General features: G+C 36.6%; 1 protein-coding gene across 1 annotated transcript; it reads right to left on the bottom strand.

The window, feature by feature from the left end:
- Positions 1–5,585: 5,585 nt before the first annotated feature.
- On the bottom strand, positions 5,586–20,510 carry LOC307172414 (cell adhesion molecule CEACAM6-like). The gene is made up of 10 exons (XM_079894785.1): positions 20,403–20,510; positions 19,897–20,223; positions 11,533–11,808; positions 11,163–11,417; positions 10,689–10,800; positions 7,896–7,936; positions 7,672–7,694; positions 7,070–7,216; positions 6,866–6,888; positions 5,586–6,272 (listed from the first exon to the last, which is right to left on the bottom strand). Exons 1-10 carry the CDS (start codon positions 20,452–20,454, stop codon positions 6,206–6,208), a joined length of 1,323 nt encoding a protein of 440 aa, XP_079750911.1. The 5' UTR covers positions 20,455–20,510; the 3' UTR covers positions 5,586–6,205.
- Positions 20,511–20,987: the final 477 nt, after the last annotated feature.

Raw genomic sequence — 20,987 nt, 5'->3', positions numbered from 1 at the left:
TGTGGTTAGTAAAAAGTGTGCACTATCAACACTAAGAGTTGATATTAACATGGAGTGACTCATGATGACAATTAAAGTTTGCTGTTTTCATTCACACCAGCTTCCAACATCACTCCTGGTTTCAAGTTCTGAGTATTTAAAGTTTGTTTTTATGATACATTCAACTTTTATATCAAGTGATGTAAACCGAACAGGTTTGATGTCTTTGAAAAGCTATGTTTAACATTACTTCTTTTTGTTTGCGTTCTAAAAGATTACTTCACACTGATATGAGTTTTGTGCAGGAAAAATTGTGAAAAATCATGAATCACTGTTTGTTTTGCGATTATTTAAATGTGATAGAGGCTTTTTGGCTGACTTTCAAGTTCAGCACTGACACGCCCAAGAATGATTCTCATAAAGTTTAATAAGAATAAAACTTTAATAAGGCTTAATAAGACACTTTAATAAGAATAAATATTTTGATACATATGACATTTAGTCATGCATTTAATCAGAGCCTAATCATAATCAAGCATAATAACAAGAGTTCTGGTGTAAGATATTCATCCATTCTCTTGTCCTATATGGGATGCTGGGACGTCGGTAACCCCTGGAGAGAAGGGCAATTTACAGTCTCCAATTCACCTAACCTTTGTGTCTTTGGATTGTGGGTAAAACCAGAACAAACCCATTAACACGAGGAGAACATGTAGAGCAAACTTCACACCGAAAGATCTTCTGGCTCAGTTAGGACTCGAACCAAGAGGGGACACTACTACTCTATTAGTGCGATCCTATTAATCGTCAGCATGTCTTTGGAAATACCATCAATAGACAACTCATATTTATTTCAAATCATATTTATATGTAAATATACCCCCAGGGTGAGATCCTGAACCACATCATTTGTTTATTTAACATATAGGGTATAAGACAGGGTATGGTGTTCCCCAGGGCTAGATGACCTTCATTTTTCTCTTGACCATAAAGTCAAACAATCTCAATTCAGTCATCACTTATGATGAATGGCTACGCTATAATATTGTCATTTCTTCTGAATATCAACATTTATTCAGTCAAAACAATTTTGAGGTTAACTGATCAATTTTGTCTCTGGAAAACAAACATTTTTTATTATTATTATTTGAATATAAGGGATTTGTGAAACATGAATGTTTTAAGATTTGAATTATTTAAAAATAAAATAAAAGTTTTTATTGTGAAGTGAATTGTTACAATTAGACCTTTGTTTACGATAATTGGCACAGAAGGCCCCAAGTGAAATGTTGTTACTTATTATTTTTTTCAATTAATATTTATTGTACTTCATGGGGTTATTATTCAGTAATTTCATGAATTAGTTGAACATTCAGACATCTTCGCTTTTCATTTCTTGCCCATGACAGGGGGCCATCTTACGCTAGTAGTGATACATTTACAGGAGATATATCTCATTTAAAAGTACAATGTTCTGAAGGGTGGCATCTTCCCCCATTTTACACTTCAGATGTTAGCAGCACAATCTCGGAAAGAAGTACGTTTATGGGTTGCTTGTTGCTGCATGGGACAATGCTCTCTAAAGGAACACCTCTATACCATATAGAGTGCATTAGCACTTTATTAGTCAGTACATTAAAGCATTTTTTAAATTTTTTTTTAGGCATAAACCACTTATGTTTATGTAATAGAACTTTTTGTTGGAGAATGAAATGTTTTCTTTAAAAGAGTAGTTGTAAAAATGTTTAAGGAATAAGAACTGGTTCTCGGTTCCCAACCCTAATTGCCGTTTCGAATGTAAACCGGTATAGAATCTATTTAAACATCTGTGTCACAGTGTTATTGTTCAAAATTCTTTTTGTCTGCAACCCCTCCTGCTACTCACCTTGAGCAAACAGATCTGAGTTTCTCTAGGCTACTGATCTGAGGCTCTTTGATGTTCTTGTGATTTCTCGTTTTCATTTCAGCTAAACCACTGTTAAAATGAGAATCAGAGATTCAGCTACTATATATGATTTGTGACCGGTGTAATGAATAAGCAAAGAAAATATTGACATCAGTGACTGACATATTTGCATGATAATAAAAATATAGACAGTGAAAATTAGGCAGTCATACAGGTTTGAAATGACATGATGAGTTATGATGACAGTATTTAAATTTTGGGGTGAACTTTTAAAGTCTTCAAGTCCGGTTTCTAATAAATTAATTAATCTGTAAACCTTCTCACAGATAACCAGTAGGAATAAATAGTATGCTTCACCCTTATTGTGTGGGAACCACAAAGTCAGTAAACAAAGTCAGTAAAATGATATCCAAAGAGGGACAATTCTATCTTCAATAAGTGATCGAATAACAAATAATACCGAAGCCTGTTTTTGTTTTTTTGTTTTTTAGCTGGGTTGGGCCAGCCTTACCTTTAGCTAATGCACAACATTGTCTGGAAATATTTGTCTGTTTGCATTTATATCGCAAGACATCATCTGAGACAAAGGCATCTGTTGATTCTATTTATATGTACCGAAGGAGAGACACTCATATCATTTCAAATGTAGGCCTAATGCTCTCTGGGTAGCCTATAAATAAAAGGTTTGTTCTGTAATGCAAACACCGCAATAACGCAAACTCAATCAAGGCTGGACGAGAATATCACTACATGGCTCGATTCTGATTGGACCACTCATCATCGAGGTAGCTGAAACTAGATCATGTAGGCTACGGCTGAAACCGGTGCAGTCTGTAGCGCTCCCTTGTTTCATACAAACGCAACTGGCGCCATCTTGCGCCTGGGTTATTTTAGTGAGAATCATAGGCTTCAGTATTCGGTAGATGGAACATGTTGAAATGTTCGTCTTGTTGTTAGGCCGATTTTCCTAAATGTTTTAAAGTGTTTTAGTAAGTGCGTAATGTAGCTGTTTGAGCATAAAAATATATGCAAGGTATGAAGGTAACAAAACTTAAAGTCCACTCCAAAGGGAGATATTAACAGAATCCCCTTTTTAAGAACTACAATGAAAGGCTCACATGGACTACAAAGCGCCTCATTTAAATAATCTCTGACCACAGAATATGCACACACACAAAAAAGGGAGAATGCCTGGTTGAGTTGCATTAGAGAAGACATTGTTGTCGCTATGTCAAAGAGACACTGTTTTGTCCACTGTTTCCAATACTCAAAATTTATTTTAAACACTGTTCCTGAACATTAAAACCCAAACGTTTATCTCTGTGCTGCACATTTTATGGAAAATATGTTTACTGTATAGCTTCTGTAAGATCTCGCTTTTGTAAGAAGGTTCACCGAAAATGAACCATGGTTTAGTGATCGATTACAGTTTGTATCATAGTTTTCTGACAAATATCACGATTAAATGGTGGATAACATCGTATCAATAGCCTAATGTATAAATTGTTTTTACAAAAAACATCACTCTGAAATGTCCTGTGAAATCCGTGCTTGCAAAGTCTGTGCATGAAATCCGTTCTGCATGATCCTCTTGTTCGTTAACTGTCAGGGTCTGAATCGGGCTCGAATTGGTTTGAAATTGACGCCATCATTAATATATACACCAGAGAAGAACTCGCAGTTATGGAGGGAGAGACATTTCCAGAACACACGCTAAACACTGCCAATTACAACAACAAACTGGGCCAGCTTTAACCAGTCACAGCACATGGTGTTTCGAAAGGAGGGGCTTCATCGAAATCAGTTTGAGCCAGACAGGGGAGAGAGGAGCTGTAAAATTGTAACAGTCAAGCATGAAAACATATTCTAGTAGGCCTACACCCCAAAAACAAAATTAAGACTTCGTAAAAGGTCTTTATTTGTCTTCTTTAATGTACGTTTTTAGGCCTACAGATAGCCTAATATGGGCCTAGCCTATATGGGCAATATAAAAACAAACATATTTTTTTATGTCCACGTATTATTTAATCTGTTTAAAAGCTTCAACAATTCTTTATCAAATTTAATCTGATTTCTCAAAATTTGGGGCTCTTGAAAAAAAACCCTGTGTTGCTAATAGCCTGTGGGGAAAATAGGATGGGACTGACACATGATAGTTATGAAAGTTGTTTTGATCCAGTAAGTTAAATAGTTGTAGAGTCCTCCAAAAATGCCATTATTCAACAATAGTGCCCTCCAAAGGCAAACCTGATGATGACACCACACTTCCTAGATCCCAGACAAGCAACTTTTGTTGTTTTTTACATTAAATATGGCTGGTATTTAGCCCAGTGATTAATAGGGTAACATTGGGTAAACAGAAAATGTTGTTGTGGGATTTCTCACTGCATAAACAACAGGTGGCAGCAGTGGTTAATTTGTCCTTGCAGATCTAGCTCTGAACTATTACAGTGTGGAGAACTGCAAGCCGATCTCTTGATTCAAAGCAATGAAAGTCTACGTGCATAGACAGTGTCTACGTGTCAAAGATGTTGATCCAGGAAACGATTTTTAGTGAAGCCGGTTTTGGTTGTGGCCACAATTTCCTCAGTAAGTTCAGAAATTTAATTAGAAAGCAACTTGACTGCATGCAGTTTTTTTCTAAAGCTTCATAATGATCACAAGGCATTTATGTTCAAATTGTATGTCAAAACAACTAGTAGCCTATTTCTGTACCCATTATCCACATTTCAAGGGACTGTTATGACTAAGGATAATTATCAAGCAGGCTGTAAAACAGTAGCCTACCCTATCAAAGACAGTTTGTTTTACAGGAACATGGTAATAACCACCATATAATAATACAACTACAGAATTGTTCATCTGTATGTACTGTATGTTTCGTATTAAGAACAGTTACACAGAACATTTAACTTCTGAAAAAATATAGCAATGAATTTAAAATGAAATAAAGAGTTCTGTCATTTCAGCAGTTCAGAGGAAAAAGTTTCCTCAGAAAGGAAATGCTTTTACATTTTTCTCATGGGGAAAAAAGAGGAAGAAACAAATTTCAAGTCAGTGCACATGCATGCATTTTAACTGAGATTAAAGAATTAAAAGAACTTTCACAATATGTTAATATATTAATGTGAAAACGACCTTCGTAATATATCTTGCCATTTCTTTTTGAGTATGACATGAGAACAAGACTCATGTAAAAAAAAAATGTTTTAACTTAAGTGTATTAATGAAATAACATTATGCATGAATAAGGCATACAATATATACCTTGTACATTGTTCAGAATTCATCCATGATACTTTTTAGGTCACTCGTCAACATAAAACACACAATCAAAGTTAAAGTTTAACTCATTACATCTGCCTTGATAAATCCATATCAGTTGCGGTTCTGTTATCACACCATGAGGGGAAAATACAGTACGTGACCTTATAAATATACAAAAGAGCTGAAAACCAGAACCAAAAGGTAGAATGAGCAATAAATTAACTCTTTATTTTAAACAAATTAAATTCCTCTGTCAAATATCATTGAAGTTTACATAAATTATAAATAACAAAACAGTAGTTGTATCACATTCTTTGGTAAAGATAATGAACAAGTTAGGCATTCAGACAATAAAACTGCCATATAATTTTTTTTTAACCAAAGCTTATGACTAGAATAAAATGTTGCCTCCTCATTTCTTTTCCATGTGTGACGTTGTGTTCAGGTCTAAAGGTGAATTTAGTCATGAAACCTCTGTTTTTAATTACCCACTATCACAGTTATTTTATTTTCCCAGTGCAAGAAAGAATGAGGATGTATCTGATGGTTTCTGAGAACTGTTTGGTGTGATAGCTAAACATTAGCTTATAAATATAAAACATTTAGAGGAAGAATATCTATGGACTGTTTAGATAAGACGAATAACAATCTACACAATAGCAGAGCACAGTCCTCTGTTCTGAACATTTGTCATAGTTTCAATTTGAATGATCCGGAACATAATCAAGTGTGAATTACAGGTTATAATTAAAAGGCACTGGAGGTGCATATGACGCAAACAGTGGATATTTGATGTTCAGTCATATGCTATATATGCTATAAAGGCATGCTGTAACAAGGGCCGAGTTGTAATACGGTCAGTTTAACCAAATTCCGTACAGGGATGAAATCATACATGGCCACCATCCTGAGGTGACAGTAAGTTGTAAGTCTCTGTGTAAAAATTTGAAGATAAATTTGAGATAGAAAAATTGACTTGACTTCAACACTTGATACACACACACAATAAAACACTTGACTACAAAATTTGATTTGCGATTAGGTTTATGTATGTTAATAGACAGAACATGTTTCATCTGAATCCGCAGCTTCTTGTTTAACTGGAACTGTCATCTCTGAGCTGGGAAGGGTTGTAACAAAATAGGACATTGTATAAGCTGATATTTGACAACTGTGAAAGCCCATGTTTTATGTTTTTGTTCAGTCATTTATTTCATTTCATTTCAATGAAAATAAATAAATGCATGTGCAAAATTTAAAAAGATATCCATGCTTTCTCTATAATGTTGCACCCCACGTATACTGTTACAACTCACTCCTGTAGATGGTATGTTGTAACGTCATTTTGTATGTGACATTATTTTTCACAATAGAGAGATTTCAAAACAAGCTGTATATTTCAAAACAACATAAATTTGTATCAGATAAATCTGGGAACATTGCATCAAAATTTAAGATAAATAGCCCTGACCAACAAATGTTAAAGCAAAAAGTGTTACCACCCTCCCCTGTCTTCCCTATCATAATTATGAAAATAGAACAATTTCTCAGCCTGACAGGCCATCTTGCATTCAAAACTAAAAATGTTACATTTCACTTACACAACAACATTCAGCAAAATAAAGCTAAATTAAAGAAGTAAAACAAAATGTGGTAAATGTGCAATATGTGGAAGACTCAGTGCAGTAGATTTCAGTGTCTTCACTCCCTCACCTGCGCAAAGGATGGTTTGATACCTGAAGGGAGACGTTACACAAGCATATGATAAAAGAAAGCAACCGAATTACTTCCTTATTGTTTTACAGCATGGTTACAGCATGGTGTTTTATGATGCATTACAGTTTTATTGCAGCTAAAGTACACATATGGTGTTCTACAATGGGATTAGATTTACATTTACTATACGAAACTGCTCACCTGACTTCCATAGGGAGGTGGAGGAGCCTTTGACTTGGCTCCAGATTTTACTTCTGCATACTCTGTACTAGGCTCACTATTATTCCCCAGAACCACTCTCTCTCCACCAGCCTTCTGAAAATGGCTGATGTCTGCATAGTTCAATTCCTACAAATAGTAAAAAAAAAAAAAATGTTAAATTACAATGTCATACACGATGATGTAAATTTAGGTAAAAATCGGATAATTTTTTTTTCTTGTTGCTGAAATTTAAATGGGGAAAGAGAAGTGTCACTATTAAACAGTGGTAATTATCATGATAATCAAAATAACTGAATAAATGCAAATTTCCATAGCTCACTGTCACAGTAATTTCTGAAAGCTTAAAGTCCTTTTGAACTGACACACATACACACATCCCTCCTGCTATAAAAGCCATAAACTCTTTAATTACCTCTATGAGATAAAAGAGTCACAGAAGAGGCAGAACAACTGAAAAACAGTTACTACCACTGAAAAACACCTTTAAGTGTTTGTAATGTGTCATTTCACATCGGATTTTTACAGTTTTAGAGAATAAAATGTAAAAATGGTTGTGATGAGAAAAACTGAAAGTCACTCACAGGCTCTTGTCTGCTTTGTGCTGCTGCTTAAAGAAAGAAACATTCAATAAGTATGATACTGAAATAAATATGTTCTGATTCATCTGTAATATGAATAGATAATCTGAAATCTCTTATGGAATGGACAGTATCAGGGTCAATCTTGTTATAATTGGTGAAGTCAGCAGTGTTGCTTTAATCAGAACTTAATTGTTTTGAAATTATGAATAAAAAAACAAACACACCTCCACTTGGCCGTCCATTTTTGTGAAGGTTTAGGCTTGGGCTGTAGTGTAAAGACAAATACATTGTTACAACTAGTTGTTAATCTTCACTACATTTTTGTCTCACAAATAAGCAGTTTATTACAGTTGTTTTGCTGAAATCATTTTATTATCAGATAAATACAGGCCCGGTTTCAGAATTAAATCACAGAGGGTGCTTCTGAAATTAGTGTGGGTGCTCTAAAGTGCTCATGTAAGACTGGAAAAACTGGAAGAGAGGGCAACTCTTTGAGAGAGTAAAGGAAATTAACATTTGAACTCACTCTTGTGCACCATTTGAGACGCAAGTCTCACCTCAGAACCATCCTAATCTATGTCTCTTTCCCTCTTCCCCCATTCCTTCTCTCTCATGCTGAGATCACCAAAATTCACCCAAGAATCTAAATGGTTTAATGTGAATAATTATCATACAGTATTACACATGTTTGGTATCATTTGAAATGTCCCAGTGCGACTGGTACAAAGGTCTCATTCCCAAAGAAGTAAACCAAAAGGTAATAAAGTTCTTAAGAGTTTAGAGATAGCTCGCACACAGAGAAGGGTGTGTCTTCCAGGCAAATGGCATCCTGCTCTCAAAAGGTGTTAACTCTGAATGCAAATTCCCATTGTTAGAAAATGTTTCCATGTGAAAGAAGTTTCTGTCTATATAAAGAAATGTAACAAGATGCTCAGGGCGATTTGTAACTCAAATTAGCCTGTGATGCAGAGTGTATGCAGGCACTCTGCATCATGTATTTTATAATGTCAGGTTCGCATCTTCTCTCTTTATTCCAGAGCATTTGATGTTTTGTATTTATTATCTTTGAACTGATTATGAAATTGGCATGATATATTTAACTGACATAATAAATTGTAAACATTTTATTTTATTTTATTCTGACTGACTCTGAAATTGTTTTCCCAAGTATATTAAACGGATTTGTATGTTCCGGCAAGTTTTGCATCAGATTAGTGACAACCTGGCATCAATTCAAGTTTACTTCGTTTGCAAAGACAAGAAGTGAATTTCCGTTTAGAACAGCAAATGCTGCTTGACCAATCTAAATTTGGGTGTGTCTTACCACTGTTTTAATTTAATGTTACTTTAGATAAGTGTACGTGGGAAATCCAAAGCTATTATAAGAGAAATAATGTTGTTTGGCTTATATCTGTAATAGTGGCCATATCTCTACTCAAGTAAACATTAAGTTAAATTCAAGTGTATGCAATTCCACGGGGGCTATACCAAAGTATCTTTGATTGTGTAAACGTGAATGTGACCGATCTCAGGTATATAGCAATTACCTCTCTTTGGTGACCAAAACTGATGGGCTTGTGAACGTGAGACCCGCGTTAAACAGAAGACCTCTGAGTGACATAGTTTCCTAATTTGAACGGGTAAAATATAATTAAAGAGTTAAAAAGAATAATCAAACATTCGCTCACTTTTTTCTTGTTGTGTTGCGTAAAAGGAAAGACAGTAACGCGCAAAAACCTTCACCTGTCCTACCGGAAACCCCCATTTGGACCGTTAGACGGGCTTACACTCATGTAATGTGTAAGAAACAGCTCCTAAGTACCTCCATAACAAAAACAGTGATGTTCAGTGGGAGATTTACAAGTTTACAAGTCAGTACTTTTATAAATAATTATGCAACAGCATTTAAAAAATATTATGAGGGCATGTGTTACTGACTTCGTATAACAAATTAGTATTTAATTATTAACAATACTAGTCACAAAACCAATATCCAAATTTCAGTAGTCGGTAAATATACCATTACAATTACAGGATTCTCAGTATCGATTTCATTACCACAGCAAAAGCTATTGGAGCACACTTCCTTTACTTTTTACCTATTGAACTCTTTGAAAATAATAGTTATAATAATAAATTGTTTATATAATTATATAAATTTTTATTTTACCAGTTGCTCATACCATTTATTCAACTCTTCTAAAGAAGAAAGATCATCAACAGAACAGGGAACAGGTGTGGACTATTCTGAAACCATGACAACTGATTAATGACTCAAAAACAGGCATATACAGACAATGAAAACTTTGGGTACATTTACGCGACAACAGTGTACTAAAAAATGGAAAGTTTTTCCTTGTGTTTTTCGCATACAGAGGACAACATTGTCAAAATGATCCCTATTCACACGGGTCTGCGAAAACTATTAAAAACACTGTATTGTGCTGCCAAGCCAGTAGTTGGCGATGTCACTTTTTAAAGAAACACTACGCACCTAGTGACTGAACATGTTATATGCATGTGCATGACGTCATAATTTTCACAAATTTACATTTTTGTAGTTTACACAGAGACGATAATGGTATAGTTAAAAATAAATTACACTTTGAAACCCCAGTTCATGTTTTCAGGACCCCAAAACGCTGTTGTCGTGTAAATGAACTACAAATAACACATTAAAGTAGCTGGCTGTGTTCTTGATATCAATTAAACTTTAAACTTCTCTTCTCACTCAAGCGATGTTTTAAGAGGGAATGACATCTGTGATGTTATGTGTTATTTATTGTGCATTGGGCAGTGCTTTCCTGCTACTTGTAATATGCTGGTATGGTATGCAGGTACAGTCTGTTTTGCCAATATGCTACTATAATAGTTTCAACTGAGGGTGCTCTTACGTTTGATTGAGGGCACTACGCACCCACTAGCACCCCTGTACAACCAGACCTGCATAAATATTGACATATTTTAGGCAAAGTAACTTAATTGCACATCATTCAGAAACAGATGGTTTTACTCACATTTTCTTGGTTTTGGTTAAATAGAAAATCAGACCACAAATGCCTGCAACTGCCACTAAAACTCCAATGACAATCCCAACTATCTCTCCTGTTGTCAGTCCTTCAACACTACCTTTGAAGATAAAGATAAAGAACAGATACTCTACTGAATACAATACTTACTGCAATGCACCTGTACCGAAATTGTAATTAAAAAAACTTAAATAAAAATTAAGCAGGCATTATGAAGGTATATGAAATGTACTGTCTATAATGTCTTTCTAATGGGTGTATTTTATTTATTTTATGTAGCTGACTTTTATGCAAATCATTTTATCCAAAGTAATCTAAAGCAATACAAAATGTCATAAAAGTACCTATTACTATTTTTTTAAACATACATTTTTGAAAATATAACATACTTTAATAGGTAAATTAAGATCAAAGCATTGGTTATCGAAAAGTGACAACACATTTCAGGTTTTATCTTTTTACCTTCAACTAGTAAAGCATGTTTTTGTGAGTCACTTCTCTTCGTGACACTATTCGATGCAGTGCAGTTGTAATCTCCACTGTGTGTGGAGTCAGTCTTCTCTATGGTGAAAGTGTGTGTGGTCACACTGGTGTCTGTTCCATTAAACCTCCAGATGAATGAGGCAGAAGGTACAGATTTTGCAGAGCAAGACAGAGACACTTGAACCCCTAAATTCACCTTATTCGGACCTTCAATAGAAACATCTTCTGGTCCATCTAGAACAAACACAAGAGACTCACTGTCAGAGGGACAAACTGAGCACTGAAGTATGTCTATATTTCATCAGGTTTGAGCTCAAATCATCTTGATGTTTAAATGTTTAACACTCACAGTTGATGATCAGGCTGTGTTTTGCCGTCTCAGAGCTGACAGGGTTTCTATAAGTACACTGATATTCCCCACTGTCTGATCTCTGCACTGGACTGATGGACACTGATCTGTTATCAGGTGAGAAGATGATGCGGTTGCTAGGAGACAGAGGACTGTTATCTTTCATCCACTCCACAGAGGTGACGCTGCCAGTTCCCTCAGAGGTGATGTTAGCAGATGAGTAACCCTCTATTAATGATTCTTCTGGACCAATAAGACTGACATCAGATATTTTTTCTGTGTAAATGAGAAAGAAAGAACAAATACACACTAAAATTAAAATTAGTCTTTCACATTTAGGACCAACTGAACATTTGTAAAAATAGCAAGAGAGTTTGTGCTTTTGCAGTGTGTATATTTTCATAAATTACTGGTTCCGAATATTAGTCAATTGTAGGGCTGCAACTAACAATTATTTTAATAATCGATTCATCTGTCGATTATTTTTTTTCTTTCTATGAATCTGATAAAAAAACTAAAAACTAAAAAGCATTAATTTCCAACCCTTTATTCAAAAACAGAACTGACAGTGCAAATTCACATTGAAAAAAGTCTTCAGAAAGTGCACAAACAGGTTGCTCCTTGAACATCCCTGAGCTGTTAAAGTAATAATAATAAATAAAAATTTTACTAACACAAAAAACATACATGTATGCTATTATGCCAAATATATAGGCTTTTTTAAAATAAAGTGCACAAAAAGATGTATATTTTTGTTTAAAGGGACCTGAGCTGTCAGAACAATAAATAATTTATAAAAAAATAAAGAAAAATACAAATCAGAAAACTTAACAGGATTTGTTTGAACGTCAGAACTTGTTCTCTACACCAGTGGTTTTCAAACCCTGGGTCGCGACCCTCGGGTGGGTCGCGAGACTTAAAAAATGGGTCGCCTGGATGATTTAAGGAAAATATAATTAAATTAAAAAACAATTTTTTTTTCATAAAATCATAGTCTATAGGCCTATATAAAAGAAACACGCGCAATATGGCTATTTAAACAATTAATAGATTAATAAAACGAAAGAAAAAACTGACAGCATGCTGCTGAGTTTGGTTCGTTTGGCGCGGCGCCTCAAACCAGTTGAGGGAAAGGAAACCGAGACGGCAGTTTGTTTTCTTTATTTTACAAAAGCACAATGTTGTGTTTTATTGCGAGTGTACACAAATATAAATAAATACTTTGCAGTTTCGAATGATGTCCTGAACAAAATAACGGAGTATATGATTCCATCGTGCCGGTGGCGCCTCACACACAACATATTCCAGCATTGCAATCTTGACATCGCAGCCGGTTCATTATCAAAATAAAATAGTCAACCTCACATAAAAATTACACTGCTCTGTTTAAATAGTCAATAGCCTACAATTCGTGCCATTCATGTTTCCAAGCACATTTTTGCGCATGTGAAGAGGGTGATTTTCTGAAGAGGGATCGATAGCCTATTGGAACGTGAGTGAAGTACAAAGAAGCCCACGAGCGTAATTTCCTATGGGGACAGGGGGGACATGTCCTCCCCACTTTTCAAAATCCAAAATCCCGTTTGCTATTTGTTTATATAGTGTGTACGCGATTTTCCCGGACGCGCGCGCATCGACATGGCTCGGTCCTGCTCCGTGGTATCGCGTTTGCGGCACAGGCGATGAAACGCCAGAAACTAAGCTATCGTTATATGATCCCGCTCTTATTCATGCAAATGCTTTTTCATGCGCGACAAGACAAAAGAGAATGCGCTGTTAGTGAATGTCCTCCTGACACACACACACACACACACGACCCACAGATAGACGCGCGCCAGTATCAAGTTCTCTTTCGCGCTAGAACGAACAACACACATGTATGCCAAAATGTCCGTTTTGTCGAGTATCCTCACAAGAACAGTCTTAAATGAGTTAAATAAAATCTTAAATTAAAGTAAAGAGTAGTGAGAGAATGGGATGCGTGAGATCGTCAGCTGTGGCTGGTCCTAAAGTGGCAGCAGCTAATTCTCGGAGAAAATTATTAACTGCTCTTGACTAAAGCTTGTAGCTTTAATAAGGATTTATCTATATTTAGTTTATAATTTATGCAGTGCAGAATGTTTTGATAACCTTATTCAATTTCTGTATATTTCATACCTGTTAGACAGGAAAGGCACAGGTAAATATGACATTTATAATGGGTTTATGTAAGGTTTGTTTGAAGTTCACTTAAATTAAAAGTTTTTATATTTTTTGAAGCCTAATACATATTTAAAATTTGGGGGATAATCATTTTCATTTTTTCTTAGAAGCCTATAATAAATAATAGTTTAGCATCCAAATAAATCGCGAATATGGAAAAAAAATTATTCGAATGATAGAGTTACGTGAGCCCAATGCCGCTTACGTTCACTTTCGCTTTAAATTATTTCGCTTTGGCTTGTTTATAGATATATTTTTTTTTTCATTCTTGTTCTGTTCTGAATATCATTAAATTTAAAGGATTTGTTGTGGAATATTTTTAGTGAATTTTTTAAGCATACAGCAAACGATAGTAGGCTATTAATTGGTTAAAATTCTTACAATGGTTAATGGTTAATCGGTTAATTAGCATCCCTGTAGCTTTAGCTAGATCAAAAGAGTGCAGAATCAACTTTGCATTTCGATCGTCACGGATAAGCCACTGCACGTGCATCATCAAAAGCGGTTGTTAACAAAAGGCTTAAGAATAGGCCTATATAGGCCTATGGGTCGCGTCAATTTAAAAAAAAAAAAAAAAGGGTCGCTCTTGAAAAAGTTTGAAAACCACTGCTCTACACTATACTCACAGACGCACACACTCACAAACTTGTCTTTTTTGTTTTGTTTTTTTGTCAAAGATGTTTTAATCTTTAACTAAATGTTTGACATTATTTGACAAGCACATGCACACAAAAGACAAGTCTCACGCAGTCGGATAATAGGTAATAATATAGTAATAATAATAATTATAACAGAAGATAATATCTCTAGTTTATCCTAATATTAATTATAAATACAATATATTGCTATTATAAAGGCGGATTTGCCAGACCCACACCAGGAGCAGTTCACAGCCAAGGAGACCGACGTTCTCGTCAGGGCCGTAAAACACAGAGAAGTGACATTGGGGATGGGAGAAACCCACCCAAATTAGCTTCGGTTAAACAGGCGTATAATAATTTGGGTAAATGTGCAAGCTAGATTTATGCCAATTTTTTCACATCTTCATGGACACATAATGTATGGTTTTCTAAAAATGAGAACGGCTGCGTCTGTGTAGATGAGTTAAGCAAAGTGTATGAGCGTTGTGCACACGCTACATTGATTATGGCCAAGCATGTGCCCTTAAAATAGCATATGAATAACATGCGCAACGTGCCACTGACTTTAGACTAGGTTTTTCCTGGTCAGTGGCGGAATTGTTTTCTAAACCTGCAAAATAGCATCAGGGAACGTTTGTGTCGGAACACGCCTCCTCTTTGCGCTGAACCGCCCCGGGGAGCGCAAGTTCATTTCCTAATTTACCGACGTGCGTCTGTGGAGGGAAAAGTCTGCTGTGCGCGGGTGCAAAATAGGAATGATACATGCGTCGGTGTACAAAGTCAATTGCGCTGGATGCAAGATAGGGCCCTCGGTCTCTCTCGCGCACAGACGAGCGCGCTCTCGTCACACTCAATCCCTATCTTGCACCCAGCGCAAAAAATGTGTCGCTCGCGGAGTTTTGCTTTTGCTTTTGTCCAGTCCGGCGCCTCATCATAGCTCTGCTCCGCTCCGCGCTCAACTCAACTTTTTTATACTCAAACATCTCTGCGATGAGTGGCGTAATATTCGCGCGACACAACAAATCGATAATGAAATCCGCTGCCAACTCTTTTAATAATCGAATTTTATCGATTCGTTGTTGCAGCCCTAGTCAGTTGCATAACAAACAGGCATAATTTTCCATCCCACTCCCAGTCACTACACCGACACCCCTGCATGTAGAATCTTTGGAAATTATTATTACAATTTAGTTAAAAGTGCACTCCTACCTAGGATGAAGTCTGAATACTTTTTGTTTATGACTGCAAATATCTGTGATGTGGCAGCACCTACTGTAATGTAGAATCTCTATAATTATTTACAGCTTTTGTTTTATTTAGTCACTTTTACTTGTTTAGTCTTTAAATGTTTGGTTATATTAACCACTGAATTATGTATCCTATGCAGAATGTCAATTTTTGGGTGTTTATCTTCTGTCAATAAGTTTTTCGCATATCAAATATGACACCTTATAGTGTCTTTAACTACTATGTACTTAAAAAAAAAAACATTGTTAGATTTCATGTGTTCATGTTGTATTGCAGAACACTTTTGCTGTGAGGTGGGATTATAGATAAAGTTAGGGACAGGTTTGGTGGTCTGGTTAGGTTACAGGGCGGGGTAAGGTGTAAGGGAAGGGCCTAATTATATATGTAATTACAGTAATTAATTACATGCAGGTATTTTATAAATATATGTACAATGTAAAAACATGAATGTACAGACTAAGTGGATTGTATCAAATTATTAATTTAAATGCCAGTACATATTAGATAAAGACATTTAATATTAAGTGGAACCGCAGGGAACTTTATTGGGGCAAAACACTCATCGCAGCATGTCTGGTCTTAGGCCTGGGACACACTACGATTTTCAAATCTTATACAATTTTAAAACTGTGGGCAGTTTCACCGATTTTTAGCATTATAATCCTCCGAATGCGCACACTAGAAGATTCGTCCGGATTGTCGATTGTAACATTAGACTTGTTTGAGATGAGCAAATCTGCGCAGAACCGATCACCGGTGATCAGCGCGAGATGCATGACGGTTAGAAATATGTCCGAGTGCGGTCCGCCTTGCTCTGATGTCATGCTGACGTATGTCAAAAATCTCTCGCGAGCGCAAGCCGCACGTGTCGGATTCTGCAGTCGAGCGCAGTTGCTCTCCACCGACTGCGCTGATCAAAAGCACGATGGGAAACGACTTGCTGACGACACAGCTTAATGCTCATAGAGACAGAGCGCAACACGTCATAATCTGAAGACCACAAGAAGATTTTGACAAGGCGGGAGTTCAGTGAGAGAAAGGGGAATGTGAGAGACGGACTTCCGGTAAGAGAGTGATTTGATTGATTTACACGTTTAAAAATCTTGAACTGTAATGTAGATCGTGAGTGAAGCACGTATAAGTCATTTGTGTTTATTTTTTGAGATCGCCGCGAGGGTTTTACGGTCTGTCAGTGTTGTTAATCTGCCGTTCAGGCGCGAATACAGGCTGTTTAATTATCAATGCGCATATCTGCGCATCTGAACTGATGAGTTAAAGCCACAGTCAAAACACAAGACTAAAGACTGTTAACGCAGTTGTTTCCTTCACAACGAGGGAGATCTTGAGGACCAGATAGCGCCCCAAATACCCGCGTTATTTGGGGTTCCTCTGGCGGCGCGGGAGGTGCGGTTTCGTCAGCTGACGAGGGAGAGAGAGGACGAGGAGCTGCGCGAGGCCTGCTACAGGATTCCAGAATTGCTGTATGGTTGCACGTGGAATTGAGGTATCTTGGTTTGATTTGTTTTGTGCTCAGGAGAGTGAAGGGGCCATTTTTCAGTTTCCCGGCCACCACGAACACGAGCCACGATTCAGGCCTGCAACGGGGTGGGTTGTGTGAATGACTGGTGTGTGTGTGTGGGCCCACAGCATTACATATTGGTTCATTTAGTATTATTCAGTGCACTGAAAATAGGATGTGAATATTCAGAGTATATTTTGTATAATCTGTGTGAGTTATTGTATGTATTCATCCCTTTGAGGTCATTGGTTTAACCTATACTGAGTGTATTTGACATAGAGACTACTTTCAGTAGGTCTGGCACCTGAGATATTGCCCTTCGGTGTTTAAATTGTGTCAGATTTAATGGCAATGTGATTGTGTGAATACTTTACATGTTGAAATTCAGTTTTTTTGAGCTAGTTTACATTTAATAACTCTATTCCAATTAAATCCTTTATTTTTTTGGTACTTCTACAAGTGTTTTATTCTTTCAAAAGTGTTTCTGTTGACTTGATTAGTTAAGGTGCGTATAGATTTAATTCTGCGTAACTTTCCAAAAGAAAAGTTTACATTGTGACTTCCGAGGGGCCTAACTTCAACACCTGTAGGCATTTAGTTCATGAATCTGGAGCGCTGTCCTACTTAGTTACAAGGAAGACAGGTAGGGGGCGCTACAGCTGCTATGTGACAAGGTGTACAGCAAACAAGCTAAGAAACCCAGAAATAAGTTTTCATAAGCTGTCGACCCCAAAAAACGAGCGTTTGAGGACATACAAGTGGATACAGGCTGGAACGAATGGGTAAATTGTGGGATCCTGACACTCAGTATGCACTAAAAATACACCACGTGTGCAGTAAGTTAAACATTTGGTCACTGGTGAGTCAAATATCTAAATGTCAGTTTTATATATTATATTTCTGTAAGATAAACTATCCTGTGTTGCCGATTACAGTCTCCTCCAGCGGGCGTACGTTAGTTCTCAGAGTAATGAGACACGTGACGCTCTGTCTCAACTGCCTGTGTCCACTTTTATGTCCTAAACACTCGTTTTTTGGGGTCGAGAGCTAATAAAAACGTATGTCTGGGTTTTTTAGCTTGTTTGCTGTACACCTTGTCACACAGCAGCTTTTAGGCATTTTTCTGTCTTTTGTTAGAAGCAAGACATATGACAAGAAGGCAGCCTCTCGCAATGCAAAGTCAATGGAGACGTTTTGATTGTTTTCCCCCCCGGGTGTGGGCGTGGCCTAAATACGCTCTGTCTCTATCGGTTTAAACAACTGTGATTATTTTTCTCTTTTAAAATGTTTGATTTTAAAACTCTAATATCATGTTTTATGTGTATATGTTATGTGTGAATATTCCCAAACTATTCCGCGAAATTTGAAATTGCAGTGACAGATTTGAGAAGTTGCAAGTGCCTAATTGAGGTTGTAAAGTTACCGCGAATGTGAATGTAAGATTAAACGCAAAATATATATTACAAGTTTGTGTCTGTCGTTGTATTTCTGTGAATGGCATTTTACACATTTGTGTCTACTTGTCTGCAGCTTCAGATTCAGAATACAGGTTTGTGACTATTGTCTGCGAGTGCAAATTTCAACATTCAACTTCAGATTTTTATTTTACAGGTTTTCACATTGGAGCTGTGAGTGTAAATGTTCATGTACAAGTACGAATATTTATTGTACAAGTTCTCAAATTCACATCTACGTGCTCTCGAGTTTTGCTACTGATTTACCTTCATACGAAAAACACACAAATCACATCTAAAACGGGAAAGACCTTTGATATTGACTGTATAAATATATTTGACAAGAAATGTGGGGTATAGGCTACTTTTAGACTGCCGAAAGCTAGCGAAAAGAGAAGAAAATGGTTCGCTGCAATTGCAGTTATCATTTTGTGTACCCTGTTTTTTCATACCCTATACTGTAGCGGCTAGCCTATATTGTATTGTTATATATTGTATTGACAACTCATCAATTAAATATTTAAAAAAAAAATTATTACGCATAATTGGATGTTTTTAAATAAACACTGACAAAAATATAAGTTTTAGGGCTGGACGATATGACGATAAATGACATTGATATGAGTGATGATCACCCGGATTTAGACCTAACGTTACCCATATTGTATTTATATAAAGCGTTCACAGGCAAATTTGCTTTATGTATTCCCCCAGTGTCGAAACAGATAAATGTCAGGAAATACGATTCCTGGTTGCCTGTCATTCATGAATCACTGGATCTTTGGTCAAGGAACACTATATCGAGTCCAACCGGTTTAAACTGATAATCCCTCGCGGTTTCATTTTTCAATTAGGCTACTCGTGTTTTCGCAGTTTCCCCATTTAAATCCAGTCACACACCAGCTCTTTTGCCACTCTGTCCTGCTGAGGCGGCGTGTCGGGAAAGTGACGTAAATAGGTTACCCTCTAAAATTGAGGATTTCAAGCCTTGAATCACCATAGCTAGGGGGTGCAAATTGGGCTTAAAAATTTAAAGTGTTGTGGCCAGCCGAACACTATTAGCACCCAGTTCACTGCGAATAAAAGCAGGCATGTGCATATCTAAAATAGTATTAGTACTTTTGTTAGCCACTTAAACTGTTCCAACGCCATTATCCATGGCTTACTGTTTATTAAATGTTTCTTTTAAAATGTTTTACATATTATTAAACACCTCTTTAACCATCTCCTTATCATAATCTTTTAGGCTTATAGCCTATATAGTTTAAAACGCTGAACCAAGTTTTAGCAACACACTCACCGAACACTTGGAGTGAAGTTTCTCCTGTAAGTGCTCCTCCAGCAGCAAGTGTTACACTGAGTGTGTATTCTCCAGAATCATTCAGTCTCAGATTCTGCAGCTCCAGAGCGAGTGTGTTGCTGTCAAAATGGACTCTGTCTTCATATGCAGGGTTTACTGAAGTAGGTCCACCAGTAGCTACTCTAACTATAAAAGTTGAATTAAACGTCCATTGAGTAAAACTAATGGATGCGGAGGAGGGTGGGTTATCAGGGGCGAGCACCACGCGTTCTCCCACTGCTCCATTAGCCGGATCAGAAAACTGCAGACCTTGACCGAAATATTGTCCTATGGGGAAGAAAAAATAAATAAATCACTAAAAGGCAGACTTGCACGTTTCTGCAGTTAAATAATTAAATACAATCAGTGTCGTTATTTTATAGCCTACAGAAATTCAACACAGCATAATTTGCATAATTTCTAAAAGAGCATAAAACAGCATAATTAATTTAAAAAAAAAGTCTCACTAAAACACGAAAACAGCCACAGCGTCCAGTATAAACGATGAGAAACCATCATGATCGAGCTCTCATCCGCATGATCTGCTGCTCAAATCATCCGAACTATTTACATCCGTTTTTTTCAGTTAATGATAAACGGCAGAATATGGAGTAGGGGGAGTGCAGAGATATCACTGCGCCACCTAGCGCTGGATATTAACGCTGAATAGCATTATGGATGAGTATGGGGAGGCTGCAGACCTGGAGCCGGTAGATCTACGCCCCAGGCAGTTTTACGCCCCTGCTGTTCCAGATGCGTCCAGTAGGGGGAGGCTGTACAGCGACACGAATTGAGGTATATTAAATAATCTGCTAAAGGTATTGTTGTTTAGCAATGATGCAACATTTATTATTTATAAACGATTAGCTTGATAGAGCTAGGTAGATATCAATTCGTTTCTATATATCAATGGATGGGTCTATAATTTATTTCGAGAGACAAAAAGTTCTGGACGGTCAGGTTGGTGTTCTATCTGGCTTAAATTTATCTAACCACGTGTAGGTTTAGCTGCCCCTATACTCACTTTCAAAATTAATTTTCTTTTGAATTTT

This window comes from Squalius cephalus (assembly GCF_949319135.1).
Source record: "Squalius cephalus genome assembly, chromosome: 15".
NCBI lineage: Eukaryota > Metazoa > Chordata > Actinopteri > Cypriniformes > Leuciscidae > Squalius > Squalius cephalus.
Note: the sequence above shows the minus strand (reverse complement) of the source record. Positions and strands in the feature narration are given on the sequence as shown.

What these genes read in the sequence shown, in the direction of transcription:
- LOC307172414 (XM_079894785.1), bottom strand. Translation starts at nt 20,454, where the DNA reads ATGATGGTTTCTCATCGTTTATACTGGACGCTGTGGCTGTTTTCGTGT. An exon ending in GTGGCTGTTTTCGTGTTTTA is followed by an intron (nt 20,224 to 20,402) that starts GTGAGACTTTTT and finishes TCTTCCCCATAG; the next exon opens with GACAATATTTCGGTCAAGGT. An exon ending in CACCTCCCTATGGAAGTCAG is followed by an intron (nt 6,889 to 7,069) that starts GTGAGCAGTTTC and finishes GTCTCCCTTCAG; the next exon opens with GTATCAAACCATCCTTTGCG.